The sequence below is a fragment of the Sphaeramia orbicularis genome, chromosome 1 (assembly GCF_902148855.1).
Source record: "Sphaeramia orbicularis chromosome 1, fSphaOr1.1, whole genome shotgun sequence".
NCBI lineage: Eukaryota > Metazoa > Chordata > Actinopteri > Kurtiformes > Apogonidae > Sphaeramia > Sphaeramia orbicularis.
The window spans coordinates 21,686,239-21,705,706 of record NC_043957.1 but is presented as its reverse complement, the minus strand read 5'-3'; the positions used below and the strand labels follow the sequence as shown (position 1 = coordinate 21,705,706).

At 35.5% G+C, this 19,468-nt stretch overlaps 1 protein-coding gene across 1 annotated transcript; it reads right to left on the bottom strand.

Moving 5' to 3' along the window:
* Positions 1-2,752: 2,752 nt before the first annotated feature.
* LOC115427681 (actin-related protein 2/3 complex subunit 1B-B-like) lies at positions 2,753-18,793 on the bottom strand. Its single transcript, XM_030146338.1, has 10 exons — positions 18,611-18,793; positions 17,919-18,062; positions 12,945-13,049; positions 10,826-11,048; positions 10,644-10,751; positions 8,073-8,312; positions 7,911-7,986; positions 5,571-5,770; positions 3,263-3,353; positions 2,753-3,164 (listed from the first exon to the last, which is right to left on the bottom strand). Exons 2-10 carry the CDS (start codon positions 17,980-17,982, stop codon positions 3,126-3,128), a joined length of 1,146 nt encoding a protein of 381 aa, XP_030002198.1. The 5' UTR covers positions 17,983-18,062; positions 18,611-18,793; the 3' UTR covers positions 2,753-3,125.
* Between the last annotated feature and the right edge of the window lie 675 nt (positions 18,794-19,468).

Here is a 19,468-nt window from a genome sequence, read left to right as displayed (position 1 = left end):
GAAAATTTACATAAAAGAAAATATTTTTATTCTATGTGTCCTCCTTCTTTCTCAATAACTGCCTTCACACGCTTCCTGAAACTTGTGCAAGTGTTCCTGAAATATTCGGGTGACAACTTCTCCCATTCTTCTTTAATAGTATCTTCCAGACTTTCTCGTAATAGTTTTGCTCATAGTCATTCTCTTCTTTACATTATAAACAGTCTTTATGGACACTCCAACTATTTTTGAAATCTCCTTTGGTGTGACGAGTGCATTCAGCAAATCACATACTCTTTGACGTTTGCTTTCCTGATTACTCATATGGGCAAAAGTTTCTGAAAAGGTATGGATAATAGTGTTAGGTATGATCATGATACATGATACATCAATATATGTTTGGTTTCAAAACAATTGACGTAGTGCCTGCTGAGAAAAAACAACTAAATGTTCATTGTAAACTTTGCTTCCCCACCCTGTATATTCATGGGTTTTGTAGTTTTAGTTCCATATCAGCTAACACAGTGGACACTTGTGCATCATCCCATACACTGCAATTCACACCATTACTGTAACTTTGCTGTTCTTGATAAACCTGATCTGGAGTAATATGTTTTAGTGTAAATCAGTTGTTATTTGTCAGACAAAAAGGTTTTTTTGTTTTTTTTCATATTATCTCCATGACATGAGTTATAACTAGCATTAGAATATGTTAAAATGTGAGAAAACATCAGATTTGCAGCATTAAAATGTTTTTATTTCATTGTTTTCATATCACTTTCTGATATTGGGTTTTAAACACATTTCTTTACTTCAAAAATTAAATGCATGAACATTTTCATAATTCCATGAGGAAAAAAAACTCAATCGCAACTTTTTTTTTTCGTACCTAAGGAGGAATAAAAACACTCAATTAAAAAAATCTTGACTAAGGTTCTCATAATTTATGCATGAAAGGGTTAATGAACCTATTTTTCACATAGTTACAAAATTGTCCACTCATCTGGACTCCATGTGTTTAATTTCTGAAGCAAAGAAACGTGAATTTAAAATGCAATATCAGAAAGTGATATACTGTTTGAAAACGACGAAATAAAAACATTTTTGATGCAGCTAATCTGTTTTCTCACATTTTATCATACTCTAATACTAGTTATTACTCACTTCATGGAGATATTGTACAGAAAAACCTTTTTGCTCGAGAAAACTGTTAATTACAGTCTAAGAAGAATGAGCAATTGATTTACACTCAAACCTGTCACTGCAGATCAGGTTTATCAAGAACAGCAAAGTTACAGTAATGGTATGAATTGCAGTGTATGGGATGGTGCATAAGCGTCCACTGTGTTGGGTAATATGCAAGTAAAACAACAAAACTCATGAATATACAACAGAGCAGCTGTAGAATAGCTGTCCACTGTACTGACCACTATGTATGAAAGGGTAAAAAAAAATGTGTTTCAATTCACACACAAAAAAGTAAAAAGCGCCGTGCAAGAATCCCAACTGAAAAAAATAGCCCAAAAATTAAAAATATTCTTAACTTTTTGTTTGTAATGTACTTAATATGGCCTAATTTTAGCGTTATTTACAGATCCAATGGGTGGGCAGATGTACGTATTTAATCGCACACCCCTTTTCTGTAAATCATGTATTACAACATTTCAACATACTGACATTACTCTAAGCTGCAAGTACATTGTATGTACGAGACAAAAACAATGACCATCCCACCAGAGGAAGGGGGGGGGAAAAAGAAGATAAAAACATAATAGTAACAGCAATAGACAGTACTGTTTCTTGGAAACTACAGCAAACCAGCATTTTGACCTCATTTTTCTTTATTAGTGACTTAAACTCGGTAAAGTTTCACTACTTTTATTCTCTGGGGGTGATGTGCCAAGCAGGACTAAAGGAGACCAGATCCTAAAAAATCAAATGTGTTACAAATGCTGAAATGTAGACTTGAATTTAGATACAATATCAAACTTCATCAAAAACAGTTAAAGTTTGGCTCCTGAAATCTATACTTAACACTTTCACAACAATAGAATGAAACCTAAACTGACAAAGTGAACAAAATTATCAAGAAAATTAGTTTGTTCTAATTTTATAGGTAAAAAAAAATTATTCCTTACCTCTGAACTTCAGTTTGACACAAACTTAGATTAACCCATAAAGACCCAAACAACCACTGGCAACCAAAATCATCTACCAGTGTAAAATTTTCTGATAACGTCTGATCCATTAAAGCTATCAATCCATGTAAATAATTGGTGTAAAATACAGTTATTAATCTTTTCATGGTCATCAGATATGACCCATTTTGGACATTCAGATGCTCCGCAGTGAATGTGGAAACACTGTCATCTTCTACAACATTGATTCACCAGTAAAACCCATGGAGTTGAATCAATGAAAGTAAATGGAGACACTTGTTTTCATGTTCAGTTAATGATAAACTTTGTTGAAAAGGTCACATTTTCTTAATTTTTCTGTTTCTCATATTACGACAATTAACTTTAATCAGAGCTTTTATGAACATCTACATGATCAGTGAATATGGGAAAATACCTGTTTTTTACTGAAGAAACGCAAAATACAAAGGATAATATTATAATAAATGGTGATAAATTGCTTAAGAAAGGTAAAATAGACAGAAAAATTCATTTGGGAACTGCCGGAAAAGTAACACTGGGTTTTTACGGGTTAAGATGACAAAACCTCAACCCACACAGCCCACATACACTTGAATGATTGAAGCACAGCTGAGTTCTGTAACAGCAATCATTTATTCAATGCATATTATGACCAGCATAAGCTTTAACAGAGTATTGCAGCCCTTCATTGTGATTAATACTAAATTCCTGCTTTAAGCTTTGAGCTCGGAGGGAGCCCTCTGCGATTACACTAATCTAACTCATTAAGTACCATTTGCAGACCTGAGGTCAGTCCTTCTGTATAGTTTGACTTCATCAAGCTCATCAAAAAAGCTTCAGAGGACTTTAAAAAATACTGTTTGACCAAAGTCTGATCGTTTTGTAAAAAATACCTGATTAAAATATGGCCAAGAAGCTTTGTGTAATAAAATAAGGCAGCAGTTTTCTTCATTTCTCCAGAAGCGACATTCCTTTGGTTGCTTCGGTTCAGACAATCTTCAAGTTCTTCATAGCAGACTCCAGAGTCTAAAAATACAGCGTAAAGCATTTATAATAAAGTTTGCATCTGTGACACTTTAGCTCAGTTTGACAGCACACAGATACGACTGGAGTTCATGTGTTACCTTGACGTCCCAGATGCCCATGCCTCCATCCATACCAGTGGTGCAGAACTTGGTGCACTGGTTTCGTCCTCCTTCCAGCACCGAGATTTGGCTGAAATGTTATTTGATAACAGTCAGACTCCATATCACAGCCATATGATGTTAAAAAAACCCTCCTAGTTTAATATACTGTAGCTGATGATGATGATCCACCGCAAAAAACTGGAGGATACTGAATGACATTCTATAAACACTGAGGGGCCTCCAACCCAGAACTACGGGGCTAACAAAATTCTATATAAAATTATTCTATATTATTAAAAAATCATATCTACAGTAGGCAATCAGAGGAGAGGATAGATTAGTTTGGCCCCCCGAAGGGGAGTCAAGGGGTATTGTTGTTTTTGGTTCGTTTTTTTGTTTGTTTGTTTGTTAACACTCTAGCAGCAAAACTATTGGTTGAATTCATACCAAATTGGGTTTATAGATTGCCAGTGACCCAGAATAGATCTGATTACATTTTGGGAAAAGTAGGTCAAATTTAAAATTTTTTATGAATTTTTTAAATCTATTTTTTCCCCATTTACTTATAATGGGCGAAATTTCAAATGTCTGAAGCAACCAAACTATTGGTTGAATTCATACTAAACTGGGTTTATAGATTGCCAGTGACCCAGTATAGATGTGGTTACGTTTTGGGAAAAGTAGATCAAAGTTCAAATTTTGTACGAAATTTTAAAATAAATTTTTTTCCCCATTTACTTATAATAGGCGAAATTTCAAAGGTCTATAAAAATATCAATTTTGTTTCACTTTACTTCAAACTTGGCACATATATAGAGGAAATTCATATGCTGGCATCGGCACACACATAGACATGATGGCATCAGATGGATTGATGCTAAAATAAGCTACAATACGTGCGAGGGGTGGGGTTTGTGGTGTCTGTCGTCACTTGTTAACAGTGAGCTACAGACGATAGCATTCTGAAGTCACAGGCCTCATTTACCCTGAACACTGAATGCACACAGGATAATGTTTATGTCTGCTGGTGTGTGAGGAAAATAACTGTCTAACAGTTATACTGGATCACTCTTGATGAAACTCAAAGCTTAAAAATGAACAGATATTCAAAAATCCACCATTGCAGATGTTTTGGGTTTTTTTATCCAAGGTTTTTATCAACTCTTAGATTAATTTTTCGTCACTGCATCATGCTCTGTAACACTGTCAGGACCATTTCTGTCCTCTTTTGCTTTTTTCGTTATATGATTAAAAAGACATATTTTCAATATTTAAGAGATGAAGCTCTTACTTAAAGTCAGTTTTAGACAATAATAAAGATAATCTGATATCTGTGGACGCTGCCAGTCTTGCTGCTTTTTATTTCCAGACATTATTCACATCAATTACTTGAAAAGTCTAAATTTGAGTCAATGAAATGACCATCAGTGTAAAAGTATATAAGTGGCACTAATATTATTCAAACTTGTATAAACATATTTTTGGTTGACGCCATGAAACAGGACTGAGGTATTTCGGTTGAAATGTTCAGAGCAGATATAATTCCGAGTGCATCTAAAGACAGTAAATACAGTCTATATCTGCTTTGTGATTACATTGGGTCCATAAAAACTTTTTCTTTAGAGATTCCTGGACCAAAAATTGCAATGAGAATCCCCTGATTTAAATAAGTGGAAAAAGGGTCTTTAACTGAGTTCCTAAATGAAAAACATGGGTTTGCTCTCACTTGCCTCACTGTAAAAATGCCATTATTAGTATCAGTACATTTCACAAATGCCATTGTAGTTTAGTTTAGGAGTTACTAAATTGCCCCACATGGTCTAATGAACCAAAACAAAAAAAAAAGAAACATATACAAACAGAGCTACTTCAAAAATGCACCTGACCCAACACCCCGCCTGGCTGATATACAAATCATATAAACTCTTTATTTATGTGAATAAAGCCCCATGTCTGACTATTATATTATCTGAGAATACTGGAATATGCGGACCACAATAAGACTCAGGAAAAGGAAATGAAACATCATTAGACAGATAGGTAAATATTTTAAAATAGGTTTGTAGTTATTTAGAACATTTTAATTTATTAAAGATTATAATGTAAATTGTGTCTCATCACATGTCTAAGGGCCCCCATTTATAAGCTGAGGACTGTTTCTGGGGTGTCTTATTACAAAATGTATCCTGTAAATGAATTGTCAATTTTGACTGTTTGTAATAATTTTGTAATAAATTAATTGGTTGATTGACTGATTGAATTTTTTTTTTTTTTAATTCAGCTGACATTTTGTGTATCTTCAGACCTGATGCTGTTCTTGTGCAGAGTGTTCAGGTCCTTGTCAGTGCTCTGGGATTCTGAAGCCCGGCGGTCCAGGTTCTGGAAACGCTCCCTGGCGCTGATGCCCTTCTGGGCCGCCTGCTTAGGAACGTCCAGTTTGCCCCCGAATGTCAGACCGGCTTTGGTGCTGTCATACACGAACAGCATCGGGTAGCAGTCATGGCCCTAATGAAGGCACACACACACAAGGATAATATCAGGTACAGCTGATGTGGTTCTGTGTCTACAATATGAACATGGAAACATCATTTTGGTCATTGCAACACAGATAAATTTCTATAGTTTTTTTGGGATTATCATGAAAAGAGACATTAACAGAGTAAAAGAGAGAGAAATTAGAGGAATTGGTTTCGATATATCTCATACATGTCTGTTTTGATTCTATCACTATGGGGCAACAAAGTCGGACATTTTAAAATAGTAGGTAATGCATTAGTGTTAATCGGGTTACATTTAGTGATATGTATTCTTGTTTTGTTATTTCAATCAAATGATGCTACAAATTTGTGAGCTAACATCCAAAACAGTTATTAAATATAAGAAGAGTTCATGTATTTATGTGTAAATCAGCTGTTAACACTATCACATTATCTTGGTATCTTGCATAAACCGAAGGCCAAACATTGTATCAAGATAAACCTTGAAATGTATGAATAAATGATCCCTGCAGTGGATTAATGTGTAAAATGGCAGAGAAAAAGAAAAAAAAAAAAAGTAATTGTTGCTAAAATACCTTTTATTAAGGGATATGCTACCATTGAAAGGAGACTAAGTGAAATGTAGTGTTGCATTGAATAAAATAACATAATTAGAATACAAATAGAATATTATCGTTCTTTATTCTATATTTTTTATATGTGCACTTATTCTAAAACCTGTGAGAGCTAAGGTTAAGCTGGGGTCAAATTCCAAAACTTTCAAAACAAACTTGGCCAGTAAAGCTGGTTCTGATTCTGATCACTAAACCAGCTCCTAACATAACACAGTCAAATTAACTAAAAAACTTTATGTAATACCTGAGCGTATTTGAATTCATTTACATACTGAAATTTTAATACATTTACATTATAAGTGCTAATCTTTAACTGAAGTTTTATACAGGTTAAAACTTACATGGCATATCCTATATTGTTTGTAAATATATTGTTTGTAAAGCCTGGAAAAAGCAGAAGATGTGTTTGTTTAACCCATAAAGACCCAAACATCCACCACCGACCAAAACCATCTACTGATCTAAACTGTTTAATACCTGTTGAGCCACTAATCCTATCTATACATGTGAATAAATGGAGTCAAATGCAGTTTGTCATCTTTTTGTGGTCATCAGATATGACCCATTTGGACGTTCAGAGGCTCCATAGTGAATGTGGAAACACCGTCATCGCCTTCAACATTGATTCACCAGTAAAACCCATGGAGTTGGATCAATGACAGTGGATGGAAACGCTTGGTTTATGTTCAGTTAATGATAGATTTGACTGAAAAAGTCACTGTTTCTGCAGTTTTCTCTGTTTCTGATATAACCCTAAACTTTAATCTGAGCTTTTATGAACATCTACATGATCAGTAAATTAAATACTGGAAAATACCTGATCAATAGTGATAAAATACAAAGTACAGAGGATAGTATTATAAATAAATGGTGCTAAATAATTTAAGAATAGTTAGATGTAGAGAAAATTTCAATTGGGAACTGACATTAAAGTAGTGCTGGGTCTTTATGGGTTAATGTAAAGTGCTTTGAGTACCCAAAAAAGCACTGTAGAAATGTAATCCATTATTATTATTATTATTATTATTATTATTATTATTATTATTATTATTATTATTATTATTATTATTATTATTATGCCAAATACCATTCAAGATTTCTTTAAATTAAGAGAGAGTAATTAGAGATCTTTATGTTTTTGAATGTACTAAAGTGAGGACAAATGTGAAGTCAAGATGTATTTCGATTGTGGGTGTGAAATTATGGAATGGATTTGATTATGAATTTAAGCTGTTCACTTCTCTGACAAAATTTAAAAAACGCCTTAAGTATAAAATCCTTCAGGAATATTTAGTTGAGATGGTAGAGGTGTTTTTGTTGTTGTTATTATTAAATACGTCAGTAAATTGTCTTGTTTATATCTATTGTGCCTATGTCTGACATTTGGTCTTTGGTTTATATTTTTGGTGTCTTATAAGCCCATGTAATATTTAAAAAAAATCATTCATTCATTCATTCATTCAGTAAAGAAATGAAACCTGATGAAGTGTATGACTGAATAACTGCTGGACGTGTACAGAGCTGAGTACTTACAGCTGCTACTAAGCTGTTCTCAGTAATGAAGGTGACACACAGAAGAGGAAGTGTCTCCGAGCTCAGACTGCTCACCCTGTGGGAGTCAGAACAAAGGTCAGTTCACACCCACTCATAACAACACACAGACACACACAGGTATAAAGCCCCACCCTCGCTTACGTTCCGCTCTTTCCACCCTCCGCCACAGACACAGAGGAATCATGGGAGGTCCAGGCCAGACGGTTACCCGAGTGGGAGAAGCACACGCTGTGCACCCATCCTCCACCCCCCCCTCCTGAGGTCTGATCCACAGCTCCAGACCCTCCAGACTCAAACAGCACCTCCCCAAATGGCATCTTACTGCCCCAGGGGGTGGGGCCGGGCTTCTCCTCCACCTCCTTTATGTAGGCTGAGAAAACCCTGAGGTGAACGACAAGAAAAGAAGAGGAAGCTCAGTGGGTGAAAACAGACACCCGTGTTTACAGGCAGGATCACACAGCAACAAAGCACCTGTAGGTTTGATCTGTGTATTTATTATTGAGAAAAGGAGGATATTTTCTATGATGGTCAGGCTTTTTAGATATGCTAGTATCAGATTACTTTAAGATTAGTTTACTAGATGATCAAGGTTCAAGGTTTAAGGTTACTTTATTTGTACCTGTGGGTAGATTTTGTTTTGCAGATGAGGTGATTGCTTATAGCATTACAGCAAGACATACATTGAACCTGTTAGGCAGGTACTTGATTGAACTTCCAGAGAGGACAAAAAGACAGGACAAAAAGGGCTCAGCATTCCACCATTCATCAGTATAGCAGCATGGATAAGTAAAAGAATAAAATAAAACTAGAAAAGCACTCAGAGAGCGCAGACCTCTGTCCCCCCCCCCCCCCCATCACCACCAAAATTTAATCATTTGTTCCTTGTGCCAGTATCAACATTTCCTGAAATTTTCATCCAAATCCGTTTATAACTTTTTGAGTTATCTTGCACACGGACAGACAGACAGATAAAGCAACGCCGACAAAAACATAACCTAATTGGCGGAGGTAATAAGATCACATAAATAAAACCAAGATGCAATAAATGATCCTAGTTATATACACTACCAGTCAAAAGTTTGGACTCACCTTCTCATTTAAATGAGAAGACTGTTGGAGAACATTTCAGGTGCCTACCTCATGAAGCTCATCAAGAGAATGCCAAGAATGTGCAAAGCAGTAATAAAAGCAAAATGTGGCCATTTTGAGGAATCTAAACTATAAAACATGCTTTGAGTTATGTCACACTTTTTTTTAACAACATAATTCCCTATGTGTTCATTCATGGTTTTGATGCCCTCAGTGAGAATCTACAATGCAAATAGTCATGAAAATAAAGAAAAACCAGGTGAGTCCAAATCTTTTGACTGGTAGTGTATTTAGAACTACACAGGGGGACAACTGTTTAAAACTCAAGGATAGTAACAGTGGCTGCTGATTGAAATCTTTCTGATCCGAGACTGCCTTTTAAATTTTTTGTGTTTTCTGATCAGATTAGATTACTATAATGAAAGCATTTCACTTTTTTGACGTGCACACATTTATTTTGCCTGTTCTGCGGGAAATATAACAGAGCGAGAAGCATAAAACCAAGAAAAAGAAGTTGTTTTGAATCTTTTTATTATTAAGATAACCAAGAGACATCAAAAATATATATATATATCTTTTTTTTTCATTATTACAAGCCTTTTATGCATCGAGGAATTCAATAAGTCTTAAAGCTTTGTCTCCAATGAAAAAGTTGGATCAGCCATTGACCCATTGCTATATATCTGTCATTCCAGCAAGTTGTCATGTGACTTGATGTTTGCCTTTATTTAAATAACATCTCTACCATAAGCTGACCCAGAAAAAGCATACGCCAATGCATTAACATTCACTAAATGCAGGAAATGAAATCTTTGATGCTGAAAAAAAAATCCAAGGGAGTTGTTTGGAACAACCTACAGAAGGTGATAAAACTAAAGGAACTGATCTCTTTTAATACATTCAAAGTCAATTTAAATGAATGGGAAAAGGATAAATCTGGATGTAGATGTTTATCTCATTAATTGAATTGGGTTCTGCTTTGAGATGCTTTTAAGGAGCATTGTTCTTTTACTTTTAGTACCTTTCAAAATAATGGTGGTGTTTTACATGTATGTTCTTATCTAGTGTTTTATGTTTGGTTTTAGTACTGACTTTTATTGTGTTTATGTATATTTTTAGTGTGGATGTATGGCTGTGATTTCTATTTTGTGTAACTTCTGCTGCTGCTTCTGTTGTCTTGGCCAGGACACTCTTGAAAAAGATTTTTAATCTTAATGAGCTTTTTCCTGGTTAAATAAAGGTTAATAATGATGATAATAATAAGCAGAAAAGCACTGGGAGAGCACAGATCTCCACCAAGGCAGATCAGCCCCCCTGATCACCACCAAAATTTAATCATTTGTTCCTTGTGCCAGTGTCAACATTTTCTGAAAATTTCATCTACTACTACTACTACTGATAATAATAATAATAATAATAATAATAATAATAATAATAATAATAATAATAATAATAATAATAATAATAAAAATTAGCAGAGTAAAAACTAAATAAAATGAAAGGTTCACAACTGTAGTAACTCTCAAACCTGCATCAGATTAACATCTGGATTTGACAGTTCAGGTTTTTCTTTCCCACATGACTCCACAGCTCCATAAATCTCCATTATGTGTTCACTCATACCTGCATTTGAAGTCACAGGATCCAGCCGCCAGCAGGACGTTGTTGGGGTGCCAGTCCAGACTGAGGATGGTGGAGCGGATCGGCTTCTTGATGTGTTTGCAGACCCACCTGTAGGTCACGATGGTTCACAGTTACAGCTTTTCTATAAATCATGGACAGAGAACTATGGTGTAGCGTCTCACCAGTCGTTTTCCTGTTCAAAGTAGCAGATGGAAATGAGGCGTGAGCCGCTGCCGACAGCAAACTTGTTCTCTCGTGGTGACCACTTGACACAGCGGGCTGCACGATTGATCCTGAGGATGACCAGGGTGGGCTTCCACGTCCCGTCCTTCAGGGTCCACACATAGGCGTTTCGATCCGCTCCACAAGTAACTATACGGTTACTGTCTGGAGCCCAGTCAATACCTGCAGAGGAAAATACTATCATTACACAACTCCACATAAGACACAACTGGAAAATATGGAAAATGTGTATTAAAAAGAATGCTGGGATATAAACATTTACTTATGAATATACAGAGTTGCCCATACAGTTGAAATAATTTGGTTTTCAGACATATTTTTCTTTTTTTATTCCTATTTATACACATCACCTTTGAGCATGTGCAATGATTACATATTGAGTCCCATTTACACTTTAACTATCAAGAATAAATCACATTGTCATCATCTCTGGGGGAAGAGGTAAAAATATTTTATTCCAACTTTAAGGACAGCAGTATATTTTGTTTCTGTTTGGTTGACATTAATCCAATCCACTTTATTTATGTAGCACATTTGCAACAAGAACAAGAATGTTTCCAAAGTGTTGCACATAGAATCGTAAAAACAATAAAACAAATCATAGAAAATACACTAAAAAACAATCAATAAGTACATAAAACTAAAACAATGCTATAAATGAAACAATAAAATCAAATGGTTAAAAATAATGAAATAAATAAAAGACACAGAGGACCACAGAACTCAGCGGAGTTAAAAAGGAAGAGAATAAAAGTGGGTCTTAAGACGAGACCCAAAACACCCCACCCTGGGGACTGTTTGGATGTGGGGGGGCAGGGTGTTCCAGAGTCTAGGGCCGACCACCAAGAAAGCCTTGTCCCCCCTGATTTTAAGTCCCGTCTTAGGCACCACAAGCTGGAGCGGGCCCTCGGACCTCAGTGCACACGCTGGGGTATAAATTTGGATGAGGCCTGTGATGTAGTGTGGGGCCAGTCCATTCAAAGCTTTAAAAACCAACAAGAAAATCTTAAAAATCAATTTGAAAATTAACAGGGAGCCAGTGCGAAGATGCAAAGATTGGGGTAATATGTTCATATTTTGACGTAATTTCATTTGTAAAAACAAGCAGGTTCCTCACATTTATGTTGCAACTCATTCAAGAAAATGTTGGAACAGGAGCCACATGGGTTAATAATCTTAATAATAAGGATTTCCATACTTGTCTTTTTCTTATTTTAGGGATGTTAAAATAGTTCCTTCCTTAGTTTGTTTACTTATTGTTGTTGACTTATTTTTGTTTTAGTCTTAGTTTTTGTTAGATATAATAACCACAAGGAGAATGTATCCAAAAGGAAACCACAACTGATGTGAAATGTGACAGACTGACATGAAGCTTGATATTTGCTCCAGCCCCCGAAGGGCAGGCATGGGGGATTATTTTTGGTTTGTTTTTTTTTTTTGTTTGTTTCTTTCTTTCATTGTTAACACTTTGGCAACAAAACAATTGGTTGAATTCATACAAATTGGGTTTATAGATTGCCAGTGACCCAGAATACACCTGATTACATTTTGCAAAAAGTAGGTAAAAGTTCAAATTTTTTATGAATTTTTAAAATCTTCAAAAAAAACAAAATTCCCCATTTATTTATAATGGGTGAAATTTCAGATGTCTGTAGCAGCAAAACTATTAATAATATTCATACCAAATTTGGTTTATAGATGGGATGGCCAGTGACCCAGAATAGATGTCATTGCATTTTGGGAGAAGTAGGTCCAAGTTATAATTTTTTATGAGTTTACCTATTTTTTCTCCCATTTACTTATAATGGGTGGAATTTCAAACGTCTATAAAAACATAAATTTTGTTTCAATTTATTTCAAACTTGTCACATCTATAGAAGTAATTGATTTGCTGACATCATCACACGCATAGACATGATGACACCAGTTGGATCGATGCCAAATAAGATTCAATACATGCAAGGGGCAGGGTTTGTTGTGATTGACATCACTTGTTATAACAGATAATACTGTATGAAAGTTCTGAGGGTAAGTCCCTGTGCGCTCAGAGTGTCCCACCTGTCACCTGTCCGTTGTGTTCCTTCAGCTCATGGATCTTGGTCCACTTGGTCCCGTCTTTTTTATAGATGTGAACCTCATGGTTGTTGGGACACAGAGCGATCTCTGGAACATGAAAACACATTTCATCACATTGTAAATCAGCAATGAGGTAGCTGAAAACGTCATATATGAAACAACAAACATAATCAATCAGATCTGTCCACTGAGTTTGCAAAGTAATCTGTTCATAAGTAATGTAAAAATGTGTGTGTGTGTGTCATATAAAAAATAAACAAACATCCTGCACAGAAGAACAAAAAGGAAAAAGAAAAGACAAAAGATTCACACATCATCATACATGTCAAGCACAAGTGATGTTGAAGTTAAATTGACCTTTGACCTTCCTCTATTAAGAGTCTGGTTTAGACCAAATATAAACCATCATGAGATAACTTTTGTTATGATATGGTGCTATATAAATAAAATTTGATTGATTGATTGATTGATTGATTGATTGATTGATTGATCTATAAATCATCTGATCATTTTACATTATCATCTAATCACATCTATTATTTCTAAACATTTGTGTGAAATGTGGCTCTAAATAGTGAAAAAATTCTTCAATTGAGGACAAAAAAATGTTTTGAGCAGCAGCTTTGACTTTTGGCCACCGCAATTCCATCAGTTCATCTTTAATTCCAAGGGACTGTTTATCCCAGTTGTTGGGAGATGCGATTTTAACGTAACAGTGATGCACAGAAGTATCTAAGAAAACAACTCAAACGACTAGAAACATTGTGACGTCTTTTAGAGCTCTAGTCCTCATATTCTGTTTGTTCTGTTATATTGTTTAAGTCATTAACCTTCGGTGTCCGTCTGAGTGTCTGTCAACACAGTTACATTTCACCAAACTGTCCAGTATTCAAGCATCCTGGGAAGCTCTTGGACTCAGCGTCACAACACTATACTAGATTAAAAAAAACAACCAAAACTTGAAAATATGCATAAAATCACAAGATCAGGGGTAACAGGTGTGGATTCATGTGGTTACTTGCGCAATTTTGATCTTGTTACATTTTGTCACTTAATACATTATTTTCGTCTTTTTTCACATAATTTTCTGTGTTAAATTATAGTGTGTGCCATTTTTGTTTTATTATAGTTTTATGCTGCTTTGTCTGATGTCATTTACTGCAGTTTCAAGTAAAGTAAAGTTTTGGTCTTTTTACATCTTTTACCGTGTTTTCATCTTGTTACATCTGTTTGCATCATATTTTGGTCTATTTAAACTTGTGTGATATTCACTGGAAGACTTCTCTTTTCTATGATTATTGTCCATTTAGGTCTTGATATTGTGAAGGCACAAAGCAATGAAAAATAAAAATGAAAGACTAGCCTCCTCAAATGCAGTAAGACTTAACCTCCTGAGACCCAGGAAATGTCAGGAAAGTACAAGTTTTGGATTTTTTTTTAATTAAATAATTGCCTATTGAAAACATCATGTTGCAACAGTTTTTTCAGATGCATTTTTAAAACATTTTATGGAATGTCCTTTGGGGTGGACCTTTTTTTTTTTTAACCCCGCACCCTGACGTGGATGCAAGTGGCATTGTTTTGGGTTTGGTTTGTTTATTTATTTATTTCTTTGTTAACACACTAGCAGCAAAATCATTGATTTAATTCATTCCAAACTGGGTTTATAGATCGCCAGTGACCCAGAATAGACATGATTACATTTTTGGAAAAGCAGGTCAAAGTTACAATTTTTTTAATTTTTAAAATCTTTTTTTCCCCCCCATTTACTTATAATGGCCGAAATTTCAAATGTCTGTAGCAGCAAAACTATTGCTTGAATTCATACCAAATTGGGTTTATAGATTGCCAGTGACCCAGAATAGATGTGGTTACATTTTGGGAAATGTAGGTCAAACTTTCAATTTTTTTTCTCCTTTTTTTTTTATAATGGGCAAATTTTCACATGTCTATAAAAACCTCAATTTTGTTTCAATTTATTTCAAACTTGGGCACACATATAGAGGCAATTGATATGCTGACATCATCACACACATAGATATGATGACATCAGCTGATTCGATGCCAAAGTAAGCTACAATACGTGCGAGGGGTGGGGTTTGTTGTGCCTGGCATCACTTGTTTTTTTGGGTTTTTTTGTATAAAGCTGTGAAACACTTGTTCACAAACGTGGACAGAAAACCCATAGGTGGGTCTAAGGAGGTTAAGCAACATTCCTGTTTTGAAAAGGTAGAGGGTAGTAGAAGGTACAGTTATTTCCATTGAAATGTGGGAGTAAAAGGAAAAGTACATCGTGGACCATAAAACAGCTTTACTGGATGCATGAAACAAGAGGAAAATAAAGAAACACAGTATGTGTGTGCCTGCCGGCGGCAATCAAACACATGGTGTGTTTAAATATACAATAGTGCAAGAGCTGTGACCTTCCTTTTTATAATGTTGTAGCAAACCCTCACATGTTTTAGTCAGCAGATGAGTCAGAAGTCATGTTTGTCTGTGAGACAGTGTGCAGGTTTCAGTAGGCCTACAAGTTTTTTTTTCTTTTTGTGTGAGTGTTTAAACTGCTGGTTACACAAATTGAAGTGCTGAAATTACAATCTGAAGCTCCAGCTGTGTGACGATGACTCGACCACAGCCGCCTGTTACATCCGCTTTAGCCAGAAACTAGAACGAACATCAAAAACAGCCTAATATGGTGATAGTTTCCTGCAGCTAACAGAGCACAAGAGGCTCTCTGAAAAGAAAAGGCCCCCCCAGACGCCACTGCAACTCTAACAGGAAACAGGAAATACCTTCACCCACCTGGGAGCCAATCACAAACCTCCGCTTATTACACTGTTGCAGAGGCGGTGAGAGCTCGCCCTTTTTTTTTTTTTAACACCAGCAGAAAAAAGACTCATAAAAGTATTGATTTAACATCTTTACTGCAGTAAAAGTGAAAAAGTCAAGGCTTGAAAATATACTCACAGTAATAAAAAGTCAAACGTAGGCCTTCAAAGCACATTTCTGCTGGATGTTTCTGTGCAAAGCTACTGAAATGTCAGATTAATATAATGATATACTAATTAAACCGTTCTACCTCTAAGTCAATGAAACGGTAAATACGGAACATTCACATGGGTCTAATGTACAACACAAGTTTCACTGTCTCAAGTCAGACTGTATGATGACTTCTGCCAGATTAAATCAAATAAACAAAATGAACCCAATAAGCACTAAATTATGAAATCAGAGACTATAGGTATGCTGTTATCTTATTATGTTTGTGACATTTCCATTTTGTTTCATGTTTTATATAATTTTCATATTTGTACATCATTTTCCCTTGTTGTTTTCATGCTATTACGTTTTTTTTTTTTATTACTCTCATTGCTATTGTTTTCATCTTGTTATATCTTTAGTCACTTCTTCTTCAGCTTTTGTATGTTTTTTTTTTGTTGTTGCATTAAAGTTGTTTTTGTCTTTTACATTGTTTTCATCTTGTGTCCTCTCTGTCAGTTCTTTTTTTATGTATTACATCATTTATGTCTTTCATATCTTTCTTTTTCTGTATAGTTTCTAAATAATTTCTTCTACATAGTTTTCGAATTATTATAATTATTCTATATTCTATTGTCCCTCTAGGGTGAAATTTGTCTTTTATATTGTGAACATGCGCAACAATGCAAAGTAAAAATGACTGATAATTCAACTCAGGTGCATTGAAACTAAATTGAGCCTGTTTTGAAAAATTAAGAGTACAGATTAAACGGATTAAAATGTAAGCAGTAAAGGAAATAATGGGCATGGTGAAACTCTTACACAGGGTAAAAAAATTGTTCAGATGATAATGAGTCGGCCTACATTTACCTGGCATATACTACATGGATGGAATGGGTATTTCTAGTACTTTGTAGCCATACAAAGACATTTGTCAATTTCAGCCATTTTCTCCAAAATCTTTGTGAATAGCATCTCAGTTACGAAGGGGAAAAAAACTACATCAAAAATTGGCAAATTTTTCAGCATATCAAAAGTTGCTGTTTTCACTTGAAGTTGCCAAATTAACATTGCCATAGTATCAGGTATATTGCTGACTGCAACTCCTGTAATTTTGGTGAAAAAAAATTTATCGGTCTAGGATTGGGGGATAGCAATATGAAAGGACGTCGGGTTACAAAGGGTAAAGTCATTATGGTTCTGTAAGGTAAATTCTAAAGTCCCAGAGGCTGGTAATCAAAATGATCTAACAAGCACAAAAGATTTAATATTATCCTAATATCATGCTTGGAGTGAATAAGTATAAATAATGTTTAAAATCTATAATCATTAAGGTTGAGATATAAACTAGTACTCTCTTGAGCAAGTAAACTATGAGACAAAAATGTAAATGTGGACGTCAATATAGTCTTTTAAAACAATGAAAATCAACTGGCTCTCTTTTTTTTTTTTTGTCGATATCATTTAGAAACAGTAAAGCTGGTTTTAGCTGGTCTACAAATGACAAAATAAGTCTATCCTAAAGTTTTTTTTCCACCAGCATGTTCATAGTCCCCTGACTGTGCCCTAATATGTCAGAAGAATGAATATCCAAGTAAAGTACAGATAGATGAAAACTGTTTAAATACAGAAACACAGCATTTTTACTTTGTTATGTCCCATCTTGGCTGACCAGAGAATTTTATGACAAACATTTCAGTGCATTGGAGAATAAAACAGCTCAGTGGGTGCACGATAAGAGAAAAAATAAAGAAATATAGTATGTTCATGCCGGCAGCAGTCGATCACATGGAAACTTTAAATAGACAATGTTCGAGAACTGTGACCTCAAGTACAGTAACAAAGTAGACGTGCTTTGTTATTTGCTCTCTAGGCTGCATCGTTTTCTGGGGCAATTAATTCAAGATGTTTCATGATTAAAACTCTGCAGTTAAGACAGCTCAAAGTTAGAAGCCAAAAGTAGCCAATCACACTTACGGGTCCGATCTTTGTTCCATGCATGGCAGCTAATTGGTTCCAGGAGGAAGCTATGGTACGACATGACCAATCAGATGGTTAGAAGGGGACCAGGAAGAGGTGGAATGAGGAACAGTTAGGGCTGATGGAAGATAACTGTCAAGTCTGGAAAAAAAAAAAAAAAAAACAGAAGTCAACAATACTGTGTTATAATACAGAAGTATAAAGGATACAGTTTAAAAAAATAGTAAAATAACTTTAGTATTTGTCTTAAGCAACTTTTTTTCAGACTTTTTGGAAGCAGTTTGAAGCAACATTTGCTGATGTTGACTTTTGAGCAGAGAAGACGACTTATCTAATCTGAGTTTGTGTTAATGAAATCCAGACTGGCACAGGCATGAGAAGAATGATGCAGGTCAAGGGTACAACAAACCATCTGAATTTTACTTCAACACCCAAAACTCAGGAAATGAAGCAAAGCATCTCCATCGCAGTCAGTCCCACTAAATGTACGTCTTTAAATAGTCCTATTTTGGTTTCCTGTTTTATGCTTAGATGAAGGTACATGTTGCAAATAGTCTGCACACTTTCCTAAAAATCCATTAAAAGAGTGTGTGTAAGCATGTGGGTGTGTGAGTATTCGTTGCTGTCATGTCTAAACATATTCAGTCAGCTGTAAAAAAAAGAAAAAAAAAAATTTCTAGGCTACTTACCCTGAAGGCAGAGCACAGGGATGAATGGATGAAAGGCTGTAGAGATAGAAAAGAGAAACACAGGGAGGGAGAGAAAGGGAGTAAAGTGGCAGATCAAATAAAGGAGAGGGTGTTTAGCTCGCGGACTCTGGCCAGTCAACGCGAACGCCAACGACAGAGTGAGCTCAGGAAGAAGAGAGGCTGAGCTCGACAGGGAGAGGGAGGAGAGGTCAGAGAGGGAAGTGGAGGAGGGTACACACTGCACAGACGAGGGGAGATTTACAGGAAGTTTGTGCAACAAACATGAGGGAAAATGTTTCAAACTGAGCACAAAAGGGGAGGTGAAGGATTTGCTGCGGTGAAAATAAAGGGGAAAATGCACGAGCAGGGACACAATGCAAAGGAAATGAGGTAGAAACTGAAGGAGGAGGCAAAAAAAAAAAAAACCCAAACTTGTGAAGCATGAAACACAAAAAAGAAGGGGGAGGTACATATGGTTGGTTCTGAATACAGAAAGAGGAACAAGGAAAGGGGAGGGAAGAAACTGCAGAAGGGGGAGAGGAAGCAGCAGTGTCAGGAGAAAAAAAAAAAAAGTGTCTGATTTACAAATACACTCTTAATCTGTCTGTCCTGTTTGTTTCATTTAACTAACTCTGACATCTGAACTGCAAGATCTCCAGTTTCCACATACACTCTTTGTTTTGGCTTCAAATAAAGTTACACACTTTTCTTCATGTGCCATTTTCCTTAATACTCACAGTTTCCAGTTAAGGTTAAGAGGAGGATTTTTCAAGTGTTAAGTCAGAGAGTCTTTCTATGCCGTAGTGGAAATGTACTGATGAATGTCCACAGCCAATTTTTTAGTTTCAGTTGGACTAG